Below are 16049 nucleotides of genomic sequence, written 5' to 3' on the forward strand. Positions count from 1 at the left end.
AAAGAGGGAAAACATCACAAAATGGTACATATTCTTAACGCCATGCAGTCTACATACCAAACTTGTGCTGCTATTAACAACAAAAATCAATGGAAAGATTTGGGCAGTAAGGTGAGTATTCTTTGGAACTCCATTTTTTTCAGATTTTTTCTAATTTAAAGAAAAAAATAATTAACATGAATCACAGAATGGCCAGGGTTGGAAGGGACCTCAAGGATCATGAATCTCCGGCCCCCCTGCCACATGCAGGGCCACCAACCTCCCCATTTAATACCAGACCAGGCTGCCCAGGGCCCCATCCAACCTGGCCTTGAACACCTCCAGGGATGGGGCATCCACAACCTCTCTGGCAGCTGTTTCAGCACTTCACCACTCTCTCTGTAAAGAGCATGCTCTAAATTCAGTATATCATGCTGGCAACAGACTAACAGGAAACAAATAGATGGGAAGTTACTGTTCCCTGCTCTGTTTACTTGAAATTGGTTTCCCAAAATAACTTACAGAAATGCCTCTTCATGCAAAACTATTTATTTTACAAGCTCAGCAAACTATCTTGGTGATCTCAAAACAATCATTGACTTATAATTAAAATATTTCACTACACAACACTCCACTACACAACAGGTGATTTTTTTTTTTTTTTTTTTAATAATTCTATTAAACTGAACACAATGAAAAATGAGAACACGAAAAAATGACTTATCCATTCTTCCCCCATCAAAGGCATGTATTTTAAGAGTTTAGATGAAGAAAAATATGTTTACCCTGTTTGGATTTCATGATCAAAGAATCATGGAATGGTTGGAAAGGACCTCCGGAGGTCACCTGCTCCAAGCCATGCTCCAGCAAGGACACCCAGACAGGGTGCCCAGGGCCATGTCAGGCTGCTTTGGAAAACTCCAAGAAGGAGACTCCACAGCCTATCTGGGCAACCCCTGCCAGTGCTGTCACTGCTGGTTCATGCTCAGCTTGGTGTCCTCCAGGTTTTTCTCTGCACAGCTGCTTTCCAGCTGGATGATCCCCAGCATATACTGGTGCCAGGGGTTCAGCCTACCCAGTTGCATGACTGCACATCTTGTTGAACTTAATGAGACTCTTTCCAGCCCACCTCTCCAGCCTGCTGACAGCACGGCCCACTTCTCAGCCACTCTTCTCAGTTTTCTGTCATCAGCAAACTTACTGAGGGTACACTATTCCATATCATCTAGATCATTACAAAGATGTTAAATAGGACCGGAGCCAGCACTAATCCCTGAGGTACAGTTACCTCCAACAGCCTCCAACAACATTCTGTGCAGGTAACTTCTCAGATCTCCAACACTCAGTCAGTTTTCAGTCCTCCTCACTGCAGTCCAAACAACAGCTTGCTATTTGTTCAGACCTCTTGGAAGACAGTCAAAAGCCTTACTGAAGTCCAGGCAGACATCTGCACTGCTCTCCCTCATTCATCAGGTTGTTCATTTCACTGCAGAAACTTGGGTCAAGAAGGTGGGACAAGCATAGCCTCTCTCTGCTGAATTCTGGATGATGACTACTGGTGATTTTCTTGTCCTTCATATGCCTGGAAATGCTTTCCAGAATCACTGCTCCATCACCTTCTCAGGGATAAAGGTGAGGCTGACTGCCAGCCTGCAGTTCCCTGGATCTTCCTTCTTAAACGGCCTTACTGCTTATCGAATGTATAAATGCAATGAAAAGAATGCCCATGGAGTGGACAAATTAAAACCCTTTTTCCCTTCACTAGTTAGATCTTTATGAATCCAAGATAGCTTGAATTTTTAATGATGAAGTGACCTCTCTCTTTTCACTATGAAGTTGCAAGATTTCAAGTGCATCAGACTTGGGAAAAATGTGCATCAGCAGCGTGTCAGGCTCAGAGAAAGAGGAAAACAGTATAGTTAAAATCTCATTATTCCAAGTCAAAAGTATATCTTTCTCACTTTTGTATGCTTACTGCTGTACAAACAAATCATTTACACGAATGACCTTAAGACTCAGACGCTGAGTCAGCCAACACTATGGATATATTAAGCATCTACATTGACTAAGTAAGTCTTTAACTTACCCAGAGCAGTTCTTTTCCCAAAGGAAAAGCATATCCAGTCTCCACAGTATTTGGATGTCCTGGAGCATTCTAACACTGTCTTTTGTGGGACAGCAGTCAAGAGGCATTCCATGGAACAGCCTCCTCACCTATAAAATGGGGGTGCTTTTTTCTTAAGGTAAATCAGTCAGAAAAATCACAACATGGTTCCAATTACGTATATATTTATACCTAATGAAATTAAGTATTCTTAATATGCTTCATATTTGCTAAAACATATTCCAAAATGCAACCACTTTAGTAGTTCAAATGGCATCAGTTTGCATTTGGACAGGAAGAGCTATCCATTTTAACTGCCAGATTGCATGCAAAAAGCATTTACAGCCATATACTTCTGAGAAACTGTGGTTTAAGCAGCATCTAGTGGTTACTCTTATGTAGGCAGTCATTCCCATTCAGCTCTAGATTCAGTCCATAAATGTGGTATTTAGGAAGAAAGGAAAGTGGTTCACTCCTTGTCATGAACAAGATCCAAAGGTGTGTTTGCATTAAAACAAAAATCTTAAATATAATTACCTTTAATGCAAAACAAAAGGAACACCCTAAGAAACTGGCACAGTTATTACAGGAAGAAAGACTGAAGGATCTTAAACTGAGGAATATGAGAAAAAAGTTTCAACTGTCTCTTCCAAGGCAACTTTTCCTTCTATTTAAAACAAAACAACCTCATGCTTTTCCAGGAAGAATAAGAATCCAGTACTCACTCTCAATACTTTGTGGATGGTATTGTTGTAAGATACAAAGATAACTTGCACCAAGGTAACTTCTATGAATAATAACCCTGAGTCAGGCAAGTCACCAGCAAGCAAATTCTTGCAGATCCTGAAGGAATGGCTGAAATTACTGTTACCAGCTGCACTCAGTAAGATATTATGCAACTACAGCACTGTATGCTGCATGAGAGTTCCTAAATTGCTTTAGTGAAATGTCAGCTAGATTGACAGACTAGCCATCCTACAATGGTTTATTCTAGCAAACACAGCCTTATAAGTATTCCTCTTTTGGAAGGTTTTGTTTTGTTTTGTTTTTATGCTCTAATACAGCATAGCTGGAAGCATTCAAGGCCAGGCTGGATGGGGCTGTGAGCAACCTGGTCTATAGCAGGGGGTTGGAACTACATGATCTTAAAGGTCCTTTCCAACCCAAAATGTGATTCTATCATAGTAAATTATTTTAAGCTCCAATCAATATAGGCATATAAAACTTTCAAGAGCAGACCACGGCTGGACAAAAACATCCCAGGAAATAATTTTATCAGTTATGTTGCAACAAAATTTTGAGCATACAGATATAGAGGGAAATTAGCACACAATTCTGCAAGCGTGCAGCAATAAGGAGTAGTCTAAAAAAAGTTTCAAAAGTTTCTCAATTTATAAATACAACTCACCCCCAAAATGTCCATGAGACGAAGGGGAAAAGACATTAACTGATGTAAATAATGAAGGGCAAATTGTGAACATTCTGTTTTTCTTTTGTTAAAATAAAGTAAAACATTTATTTGTTAATTCAAGTAAAGGAAAGTGTCTCCAGGTTTTCAGTATTCAGTTAATAAATTGCTATGTGAGCTACTGAAAAAGGAATTACATGTGGAGCTAAGCATCAGCTTAGGCTGCAAATTCTAATACCTGTAAAAGCCACAGTAGGAATGCACCAAATTTCTGCGAACCAACCCATAATACGATCACAAGGCCCAAAGCTGTTTGGACATTTTTGTTCCATTCACTTTTGTTTGTCCGCAAGCATTCTGCAATCAAAACCCATCACCATAAAAGTCATCTTCTGCCGATGCCTCCAATACCAACCTTTAAACATGTAAAGATGATGCAGGTTTATCTTCAGTCATTAGTATCTTTGAGAAGTTGGAAGGTTTCTCTTCTAATTGCAAACTAAAATTAAAGGCACTTATCTAAGTGCTCCTAAAGTCAGAAAGTCTTACCAGAAGAAAAAGACAAAACCTGCTTCCACGTGGTTTGTTTAGTACATCAGCATCCATTCAGTCACAATGCAAAACTGCTTTTACTCACCAAAAGGAGAGACACCAAAGAGAAATTCCCAGGAGAAAGAAGGTCAGTTGGAGCAGTGCCAACACACAATAATGATTATTTTTTTTTTTTAAACAGGAAAAGCTGCAAATCCAGGCTTGTTTTCTCTGTTTGGGTTAAAGCCAGGGAAAACATCACCGATTCATTTACCATTGTGTTTGAGGACTGTTTCTGTCTAACATGTCAGATCAGACAAAATGAGTTCAAGCTATACTTTGAATCTTCTACTATGACAGTTACAGCAATCACAGAATCACTGTGGTTGGAAAAGGCCTCTCAGGTCCTCCAGTCCAGCTGCCAACCCAACCCCCCGGTGCCCACTGAGCCACATCCCTCAGTGCCACGTCTCCATGTTTATGACAGTACTCTGTTACTGTTTCACCTATTTTTTCTAGGCCTGCACAGTACCAGTTAACCTCCTATGTGCTCTACATCATACATCCTCCTATTTTAAGCTCATTCCTTCTGCTTAATTCTTGAATTTTATTCTCCTACTGCGAAAAGAAGAACAAAACCAAAACACCGTAAGCAGCTCCACATTTTACCTTAAGGAACTGCCATTTTAGCACACACAGATAACAGCTGGCTTGAAGAAAACTAGCCCTCATTCAGCACAGCACTTAAATGGGTAACACCTCAGAGATGCCTCTTACCGTTCACCCTTATCTTCTTTTTGCAGGAACACATCAAACCTCTCTGCCTCCTACTCCAATGAACTCCTTGCCTGGTTTCCCCTACTTCTTCTGTGAGACAACAGAAGTCATTTTACCTTTTCCATGAGGAAAGCAGCAGGAACTGCACATCACCACATCTGTGGTGACAGAACAAGGGGAAATGGCTTCAAGCTCAGGGAGGGTAGATTTAGGTTAGCTACAAAGAAAAAATCTCTACAGTGAGGGTGGTGAGGCACTGCAACAGGCTGCCCAGTGATGTGGTTGATGCTCCATCCCTGAAGGCTTTCAAGATAAAGCTGGATCAGGCCCTGGGCAACCTGATCTAGTTGTGGTGTCCCTGTTCATTGCAGGGCAGTTGGACTAGATGGCCCTCAGAGGTCCATTCCAAACTCAAAGGATGCTATGCTTCTATACCCGAGAGAAAAACAAGAACAAGTTCCATGAATTGCAGCACATAAAATCCAAAGACCAGGACTTACCAATGCAGAGTGCAGCATGTGGTTATGGGTGCCTCCCTCCTTGAAATGGGTGCAGAAACTCTCAGCTTCACTTCCAGTCTCAGAATCACCTGACTTGTATGCATGCAGAGAAAGAACAACCTTATAGTTAGCAAAGTCAGAAATTCAGGCACTACTGAATACGAGTGCTTATCTTACCTCCACATTTTAAGATAGAAAACCTGTTTTTAAAAATGTTAAATTCCATAAGATAGCAGTTAAATCCTTTTTTTTTTTTTTGACTGAATTTAAGACACGAGAAATACAGATTTAAGAGTAATTTTAAAATGACAAATTCACGTTTTGACAAGATTTTATTGTGAAACATTGGATTTAGAAAAGGTACAAAATGTCAGCAGTCAGATGTGTGCCAGTACAGTGTTTTAATGGTCTATACATGAGGACAGCTGAATAGCTTCACTGCAGAGCATGTATTCAGATGCAGCATCCAAGAGGGGGCTGCAATATTTGCAGGCTTGAAAGATATCAACAGCTTGATCCAAAATGGCCATTACTGGTCCGTGATAATCAGCATCTGGGAACAGGCTGGAAACCATAATATGCTACAACAATCTCCTTGCAGATCCACGTTTAAACAACATCAGTTTACTCTGTTAATAATCCACAGCTTCAGGACAGGATGTTCTGGGATTCAGTGGGCATTTTGGAGCTTTTTTAGAACTTCTGTGTGGTTGTGTTTTAAAACCAATTTCACTGAATATGGGTCACCATTCAAGTGGGAAAAAAAAACAACAGTATCAAAATATTACTCTGAATTAGTGAAAGTCATAAATTTGTATCTTACAAAGGAGAAAAGACAAGTATCCCAAAAGGATAGCAGAATTCTCTACCCTAGTTTAACAATTTTAATGAAGGAGCATTTCTAAACATACAAAGTTGATATCAATGTACAAATGTATAAAAACACACACCGTATGAAACAAGCTAGCACAATTTTTCAAATTATTCAGTAGTCTGTCACTGCTGGAACTTGCTTGAATGACTGAGAGGTTTCACAGGCAGGTGGACAGCCAAGTAAGGTTACATTTTGGTTCATTTATTTGGAGGCCTGTAGTTTATTGTACACAATGAAGCCTACTGGAATACAAGAAGTTACCCTGTAGCAAGCTGTACCCAGAGCTGAGCTAAACCTTCACTCACCTAAGCCTACTGCACTTTATGCTGAGCTGTAGCTCACCTTCCTGACCAGAGACAGCAGGGCATACGAGGCTACATTGAATAGAAATTCCTGAACATGACTGATGTCCATTAAGAGCAAAGCTAAACCTAAACTGATGTCATTCAGAACCAAAATCTACCCCAAACCCTCCTTCTGACACCATATCCACTCCCTTAACTTCAAGGCCATTCGTTTTGGCTGCTCTTTTCACGCTGTGCATCTTTACCAGGGGATGAGAACCTCGCAATTCATTAAGAGTAATCAAAAGTGACATTAAGTAACTAATTAATTCAGACAATGGTGAATGCGCACAAGTATATTTACTTTAAATCTGAGTGTGTCTCACTAATGAAGGCTGCAACATAGGGGGTACAACGTCTGCTAAGGACTTAAAATCAGTGCTGTGTCAAATGGAAAAATATACAAACAAACCACCAAACTTCGGTGTGGCAAAAAAGCATTTCTTTTCTTGTTTGTTTGGGAAGTGTTTGGCATGAGCAGCACTACCAAAACTCCACACCTCACAGACAAGCTACAAAGGTTATCTAAAGCCAAGACTCACTGCCTGTCTATGAGCTAATTTCACTGCTGCTCCAAGCGCTGCACTTTGATCTTTGATTCTGACTCCTCTGTACACACATTTATATTTACATAAAACATTTATTAAACATGATTTTAAAACATAAAAACCTTATGTACAAAATACCAACATTCCTATAAATAAACAGTTGGAGAAAGGCACTTGCAAGAAAAATCTACAGTAAATCTTACAAAAACCACACTGCCTCTGTTACTGTACAATAGATAGTCTTTCTGTAAATCCCTATCACAAGAATGTAAAACACTAATTAACTGTTATAACTAAGAATATAACCGTTACAGCTGTATTTACAAATACATATAAGCCTTTCTTTAGTTTCACTTGAGCACCATGATTTCCGCCCTAAATTTATTTTTTGATACAAAGTAAAAGAACAGTTGCCAGAAACCAGCATTCATTGTAACTGGAGACTCATAAACATTTGGCTGACATCACTATAGCTTAAAAACATCCGTTGCTGCTTCGTAAAAAGTACACCTAGTTTGTTATTGCATGTTGTCCTTTTAGAGAGAACACTGCTACGTTCTCTACACGATTTTTTAATACTATTGCTGGCAAAAAGTTTCCAATATAAAAAAAATAAAAAACTTTCTTCAAGCCAGTTGAAGTGTTCTACCCGAACGGTAACTAAAAAAAGCTGCACATTAATTATAAAAACGTGTAGGAAACATGCCAACTCATCTGGTGTGCAAAAATAGTTCTTCCACTACACAGGATTTTAAGGGCTTCGCAGAATTACTCAACTCCCATTGAGCAGATCCATGAATCACCACCTCCTCAAGGAGACGTCAGTATACTGCCGCTCTTATCAAACTTTTTACCCTTGGACAGTGCTGCGACCTGCTTGAGCAGCTCTCTGTTTTTGGCCTGTAATACAGACAGAAGAAGTGCTATCAATGAGCGGAAGCCTCAGACTGTATTGGAATGTGCTAACTCCTCACTGCATTTAGGAAACAGATTTTCCAAATGCGTATTTTGAGAAAGCTCAAAGATAATGACTGTTTCCAGAGCCTCAACATGTATGTTCCGCCTTCCAACAAAAGGCAACCACTTTTCACAGAATCACAGAATGGCCAGGGTTGGAAGGGACCTCAAGGATCATGAATCTCCAACCCCCCTGCCACATGCAGGGCCACCAACATCCACATTCAATACCAGACCATTTCCTGAACAGCAAAAGTCAGGACTGGAGTCACTGTACTGAATAGTTCTTCATGCTGTGGTTAATAAGACAGCTCTCTGAGGACTTTTTCCTGCTTAACAGTCGGCATGTAGTTTAACCCAATATGCTTAGCAGTTGGTCGTGTTACACTCAACTGTTAAATCAGACCAGCAGCTCGCTCACAACTGATGAAACACCAGAGAACAGAAAAAAATTCCTTTTCGAGCTCTTCTCTAGCACCAATGAGCAGCCACTTACCTGCAACTGTTCCACAGTTTCTTTGTGAGCTTTCTCCATGCTGTTCATCTTTGTCCTCAAGTTTGATTCCTGATACTGGAAGTCTGCTTTCAGTTCTGTCAACTGAAAACATAAATTCCATGAAGATTCCTTGGACTGCTGCAGTATGTCTTCTAATCAGCCTGTGAAATCTTTATGGAATCTTTTGGAATCTCAGGAACTACGGTATTTATTTACAACTGCAATCTCCAGATATGTCTCACGATTATGTCAGTTTTAGCAATGGGAATATTAACACTATTAGATGCTCTCCCTATGGAAACAGCATAAAACAAGTCACTATACAGAAGTTTGATGACATTTACTTACCCAAAGTTTTTGATAGCTTTACCCAGTAGATGAAATTTAAAAATAGGTAATGCATTTCCTCCTGACTCATCACCTTCTAAAGGTTTTATAAGAGAGAGGTAAGGGCTTAATGCTTGTCCTCTGAAGAAACTACCTACGCCCTTCATGACAGGCTACCCAGCTCTTTCACATTAAGCACTTAAAGGTTTGAAATTGCAAGTATTTCCAACAGCAGTAACACGAGGCATGTTGTAAGAGCAATACAAAATGAAGAGTTTCAATATCCCTCACACAGTAGATTTAAGTGTAGAAATGCAGGTACTGCAGATGGTTTAAAACTGGAAATGATTTTCTTCCAGGATCAGCGAGCCGGTCTTAACCATCAAACTTTTGATAAACCACCATGCATACCTATAATCAACTTTTAATTGAAAAATATTACAAATGTAAATTATTTTCAATACAATTCCATAACCTCCTCAACACTGAATAATCTAGAACCACTGTCAGTGTCTTAACAGCACCTAGTTATGAAGAAAGGTTGAGGGAATTGGGCTTGTTTAGCTTGGAGAAGAGAAGGCTGCAGGGAGACCTCAGTGTGGCCTTGCAGTATTTGAAGGGAGCGTATAAACAGGAGGGGGAACGGCTGTTTATGAGGGTGGACAGTGATAGAACAAGGGGGAATGGTTTTAAACTGAGACAGGGGAGGTTTAGGTTAGATATTAGGAGGAAGTTTTTCACACAGAGGGTGGTGACACACTGGAACAGGTTGCCCAAGGAGGCTGTGGATGCCCCGTGCCTGGAGGCATTCAAGGCCAGGCTGGATGTGGCTCTGGGCAGCCTGGTCTGGTGGTTGGTGACCCTGCACATAGCAGGGGGTTGAAACTGGATGATCATTGTGGTCCTTTTCAACCCAAGCCATTTATGATTCTAATTAATCAGATGGCAAAGAAATAAGCTCTAATAAAGGATAATCACAGTACATATTTTTTTGTTTTTGAAAGCTGAATCTCTTTTATGAGTTTTGACTGCAGTCATTTGAGCCTAACTATATTTCACTTAACTTTTCCTGACTGCCAGGCACCTAATCCAAGCTTATCATCAAGCTTATCCACATCATCGACCACAGACCAAGACCTGATAACCTGCACAACACACATACTACCAGTATTTTAAAATCCAAACATTTGCTTTACATAAACTGTACATGTAAATTTGTATATCATCTCTGAATTATGGCATAGTAGCTTTAATTTAAAACAAAAGTTATGCTAAGCTTGAAATACTTACTACTCGTATTCCTCCTCTTATCTCGTGTGCCCATCAGCCTACACAGACCATTTGGGACCTCTGCTATGATTCAATTTCAAACATGTAAAACACACAAACCGCTGGCAGTTTAGGTAAGATTAATATAATTTGGCTCTGAGTCAAAGAGGAATTCATGAGACAGAAGTCCCAGACTTGTCCTTGAAAAGGTAAGATCTGATTAGTTACTATATAAAAAACCTGCAACTAATTTTTGTTTTCTCACACGAGTAGGAGCCTACAAACACAGACAACAGAGCGATGCAGCTCTCGTTAAGCAAATGCAATTTTTACCTTTTTATCTTTCTCTAGGATAGTCTGATCTCTTTGCTGCAGAAGGCGTTTAAGTGACATTACTTCTTCTTTCAGCTGGCTTATGAGGACAAAGTTGTCAGTTCCCCCACTGTCTGCTGACTGATTTATAGAGCTACTAAAAACAGAAAAAGTTAATTATGACATCAGTAGAAAAAAGAAGCAGTACATTTTTTTTCAAAGTTCAAATTGGACAATCAATAATTCTACAAACATCCTTAAGAACTGATGCAAAAAAAGTATGTACCTGACAGAATTGGATGCAACTGGCAAATTACCCTACTAATGGCACACATTACATACACCTGCAGAAATATAATTCAGTATTAGCTCTGAGGGGGAGAAATACCTTTTGATTGAAGCAGCCCCTTTTACATTCATCCCAACTGTTTGGTCAGAAACAGAATAACGATTCGGTCTCACACCTTAAGGCCCAAAAGGCTTCTCTGGATACTAGCTCAGCATTAAGCAACAGGTTCAACCCTGCATCTAATCCAAAAAAGGTCAGGGAATAGCATTTCATCAGTAACCAATGCCTCATTATTTCACCTCTATTTAATGTTGTCCCAAGCAGCTTAGAAGTAGGAAGGCAGTGCCAGTTTTCTGACAGACAGCACTCAGATGCCACCCAGTAATCTGTGTGGCTGGACAAGGTGCACCTCCCTCACTCTTCAGACAGCAAAAAAAAAAAAAAAATAGGAAGCAGCTGGCAACAAATCAGTGCTCTATTTGGTTGAAACACCTCAGCTTTACAAAAATGTAACTTTACCTATCTCCATTTGATGGCTTGGATTCCAGTTTGGGCTTTTTCTTTGGAGTTTCATTCTGAATAGCTGCAGAGGATTTATGGCTGAAATCAAACAAAATGTAAACCTAAAGCCTCGTGCTACATAACCCTCTAATTCACCATTTGGTACATGTAATATCACTAACTCATGCTCCTTGCTGTAATGCTAGAGACTAGCCAGAAAGGCAAGAAAAAAAAAAGTCCTTTAAGTAAAAATGGCAAGACAAATTAAGAAGAAATCAACAAATAATACCATATTTACCTCTGTTTCCATAGTCCCTGATCTTGTTCTGGACTCAGACTGCTGATTCTGAAATAAACGAAACATCCTTGGTATAACTGACCAAAAGTACCATTATTTCTAAGTTTATATAAATCATATCTGCACTTAACAAAAGTCACCCCCAACCTTTTTTTTTTTTCTTTAAATAAAAAATTACCTATTTTAAATATTCAGCTGGACAGCATTACCTGTCCCATTCATGACCCCTCTTTATAATGTCAAGATGCTGACATTGTTTTTTGTCTAAATATTTACATTACTACAACATGCAAGATTTCATGACTGATGGTTAAATCTTTTTTCCTCGTATTTCCCAATTTCTGTGTACATCCTATGGCTAATCTTGTGCTCAGCAAGCTGGTCTGAAACACCAGTCTGTCTCGGAATTCCCATACTCTAAAGTGAGCATAGCCTAAAATGGTGCTTAAGTGATGGCATATGAGCAGCCTTCAATTTTAGATCCCTGAAAACATCTATCTTTCAAGTCTAAATGTCTGTCTTCAATCATCTCAAAAGTAACTTCACTTAATGCCACTGACAGAGGAACAAGAAAACTGAGAAGACCACATTGAATCAAATAGTTCAATGATTTTTCATTTCTACCTTGTGTTATTCTCTCACCTCAACAATAACTGAAACGGATAGGAAAAGTCTTATTTATTGGACCAGAAGCAATGGACCCAGGGCAGCCTACAGAAAAAAGGTGCCAAACAAGCAACATTACGACCTGTATAGAAATATGCTCATTTTGTTAACTCTTGAGAACATTAGAAGCTCCATTCTACACAGAGCTAACTTTATAAAACTCTTACTGTACTTCATGCATTACATTAGATTTAGCTTGCTGCAACTTGACTTTCACAGATTAGAGAAAACAGTACAGTAGTTCTCTGAAGGAAAAGAAGAATTTTCTTCAGGTTTCTAAAGAAATCTAGATTTTTTTTTTAACTGGGCATATTTACATTTCTCAATACCACTGCAGTTCTTTTTTTTTTTTTTTTTTTTAAGCCATACTTAACCAAACAAATTTCAGTCAAAAAGGAAAAGCGAAGCTTAGAATGGAAGTTTGTTCTTGTGATGGGGTCATCACCACTGCTGCCATACTAGCTGTTATCTGACACAAAGATAAATCAAGCAGTTCTAAAGTGTGCCCAAAGCCTATCAATGAAAATAAAAATCATGGCCACTATTACCACAGTATAAGAAACAAGTCAATCTTGGAATTTGTGATTTGTTAAGCTGGGTATCTAAATTAAAGGCTGTATGCTGCTTCTACCACAGCCAGAGATGGCGTACAGAAAAATGTTGCAGGAGATGGGAAGAACCACGTGAGCTGTTCTCTGTGTCAGTAACTGAACGGAGTGCTATTTTCCTATGCCTGCATAATGAAACCCTGCAGGATTTGATTATCACTAGCAAAGAGATGCACGCTGGTCCTAGACTGATGGTGATCTCATACCTTTTCTTCTGCTTCTCCATTTCACAACTATGAGCGCACAAACGAGGCACAGTTAAGTAAGTTAGGGTGGGGATTTTGAGCGAAGCAGTTACTGTAATATTAATCTGCTAACACACACCTTTTAGCCCATGGTAAATGCATGCAAAATAGCAGTTGGCACACGGTAATTACTGCTTAGAAATCCATGTTTATCCCTAAGTAACTTCTTTTTCTGTGGCCATCCTGTGGGTATCTTTTCTCTGTTATCAATTTTAACATCAAGCAGTTCGACGGTCGCTGAGAATTTCTGCATCTCCCTGTCCTCTCTTCACCCAAATTGTTGGAATACAAAGATTTCCACAGACAATAGGAGAAAAACACTGTGCTCCTACTTCTGATGACATATGTTAAGTGGCCTTTCTTATTTCCTTCCATTTCACCTCAGTCCTGATAGCACACAATTGGAAAATGTACCTCCAACCATTCTATTTCTTGAAATACTTACTTATGGTGACCACTGCTGTGACGGTGGTGGTGGTGGTGATGGTGGTGGTGTTTTGAATGGTGCTGGTCTTTCTCAGTAAGAGATGAAGCTGAGGAGTTTGAATGTGAAGATCCTAGACTCTTCCTCTGTTCTTTTGTCTTCTGTAGCACTCGTTTGTAGGACAGAGTGCAGAGCCAACACAGCAACTTTCCATCAACCTTTTGGGAAATAATTCATAAGAGTTTTTTCTCCCAATTACACTTGCATTAGAAATATATATTTTAATACTTGCAAAAAAAAAAAAAGAAAAGTTTCAACTCATGTTATCTTTAGGAAAAATCCAAACATCCCTTCAGTATAAAACAGCACTATGTATATACAAGATATGCTTATCTTATCTCAGCTTAGACAACATGTAACCTCTCTCAACCCATCGCACACAATTAAGATGTCTCTTATGAAATGGGAACATCTGTTGTCAATCTAAGCTCTGGAACAAAGCTTACCTTCCTTCTTCCCTCTTCTTTTCGATCAAAAGCACACTGCTGTTTGCACTGCTCACATGTTTGAGGTGGGCCATACTTCTTTTCTGAGTTGGTGCAGCGCTGACATTTTGTGCCAATAAATGCTGCAATAATATTACAATACTGACAAGGCTTGGGCTGAAAAACAGACAAATTGAATGGAGGTTAGTTCATTGAAGAAACTGTGAAGTATTAGCACAGTTAATTCAAATCACAGGATGAGGACGCTTCCAAACTCCAGTGGCTTCATATGATGCATCTTAAACCTTTCTTCCAACCATCTCTCTCTCCAGTACTTACTTTTTTCTCAACAAAGATAATCCTTCAAAGGTCAAAAACCATCCTGGAATTGCCATGAAAACCCAGGTACAAACGTTGGATCTGCACTGTACTTTACCATGCTACATCTCAAGCTTTTCAAATACTGTGCTTTGTTTGGCTTACATTTACATTCACTAAATGCCTGCCTACATGCCAACAGCTGATATGTTTCTCCAATAAGCTAAATTTCATCTACAGTAGATGAAGTTATGAGGTTTTGTTTCACAAACGAGATTATCCTGATACCTTCCATGAACTTGTGTCTGCAGGGCACACAGATGCAGTGTGTGCATTCACCTATTAAAAAGTTTAACCCTCTCTAGCAGAACTGGAGCTGACATTTAAAACAAGGAAACCTAAAGTAACACGAATACAGCTAACACTCAAAATCTGTCCTACTTAATAGCTTAATATGATTAACACACAGCAATTTTCAGACTTACACAACGCAGTGTGACTAGACTGACACATGTAGCACTCATAAAGAACACAGGCAGCTAACGGCCCTTCTGCTGTCAGCGTGTGTTCGTGAGAACAGGCAAAGACTTTCTTTACATGCATGAAATGAATTAACATTGTTTTTTCTAACTATACCGCAATTTAAATGACTGTTAAGCTGCATTTAACCACAAGGGACTTAAAAGCGAACAAAACAAACTGGAAGCCAGGAAGGAAATCTATCAGTAACCTTGCTCACCTTTGAATCATAGAATCACAGAGGGTGGAAGGGATCTCCAGAGACCATTGAACCCAACCCCCCTGCTAAAGCAGGTTCCCTACAGAAGGTTGCTCAGGAAAGCAACCAGCTGTGTTTTTAATATCTCCAGAAAAAGAGGCTCTGCAGCCTCTCTGGGCAGCCTGTTGCAGTGCTCTGTCATGCTCACAGAACAGCAGTTGTTCCTTGTGCTTGCATGGAGCTTTCTGTGTACCAGTTTGTGTCCACTATCCCTTCACCTGTCGCTGCACACCACTGAAAAGAACCCAGCCCCATCCATTTGACTGCCATGCTTCAGACACTTATGAACAGCGATGAGATCCCCTCTCAGCCTTCTCTTCTCCAGGCAGAACAGCCCCAGGTCTCTCAGCCTTTCTTCACACAGATGCTCCAGGCCCATCATCATCTACGCAGCCCCTCCAAACTGGGGAGCCCAGACGGAGCACTATAGACGCGAGCTCAGCACGGCAGGTCACAGGGTCAGATCCACCTCCCTCCACACCTTTCCAAAATTCCTTACCGCCTTTCCCCCCTCCCCCCCCCGTGCTCTCGGCGCCGCTCACCGTTCCGAACTGCTTCACGTTCTGGGCGCACTTCTTGCAGATGGTGTTCGTTTTGCTAAAGACAAGACCAGCGTCAGTGGGGCTCCGCGCCAGCACCCCCCGAATGCAGCGCCGCCTCCGCGTTCGGGCGTGCGGGCAGTCGGTCTCAGCGCCCACCCTCCAGCCCCAGAGGGCCCGGCCGCCGCCCTACCTCTCCTGCTGGAACTCGGAGCGGCAGTAGGTGCACTTGACGATGGGATGGGCGATACGGCACTCCTGGGGGAGAACAGCGGTCACGTCCCGCCCGCGGCGCCCCTCGTGCAGCGGCGCCTCCCGACGCGGATTCGCCCGCCCGCCCCCTGCCCCTCCCGCCGCTCCCCGACACCTTGCACAGCTGCTGCCCCTGCGAGAGCTCCTCGAACGGGTACCGCTGGTTGCACTTGGTGCAGGCGTACAGAGCCGGGGCTGCCGCCGCCGCCATCCGCGCCGC

At 40.8% G+C, this 16049-nt stretch overlaps 1 protein-coding gene across 1 annotated transcript; it reads right to left on the reverse strand.

The window, feature by feature from the left end:
* Positions 1-7875: 7875 nt before the first annotated feature.
* Positions 7876-16040, reverse strand: FAM76B (family with sequence similarity 76 member B; the record flags this gene model as incomplete). The annotated part of the gene is made up of 10 exons (XM_079536486.1): positions 7876-7965; positions 8519-8620; positions 10448-10583; positions 11235-11315; positions 11515-11562; positions 13479-13675; positions 13964-14119; positions 15581-15635; positions 15771-15835; positions 15945-16040. The coding sequence occupies 10 exons, from the start codon at positions 16038-16040 to the stop codon at positions 7876-7878; spliced, it is 1026 nt and encodes a 341-aa protein (XP_079392612.1).
* Between the last annotated feature and the right edge of the window lie 9 nt (positions 16041-16049).

Source organism: Tetrao urogallus, assembly GCF_951394365.1.
Source record: "Tetrao urogallus genome assembly, chromosome: 1".
In the NCBI taxonomy this organism is placed as follows: domain Eukaryota; kingdom Metazoa; phylum Chordata; class Aves; order Galliformes; family Phasianidae; genus Tetrao; species Tetrao urogallus.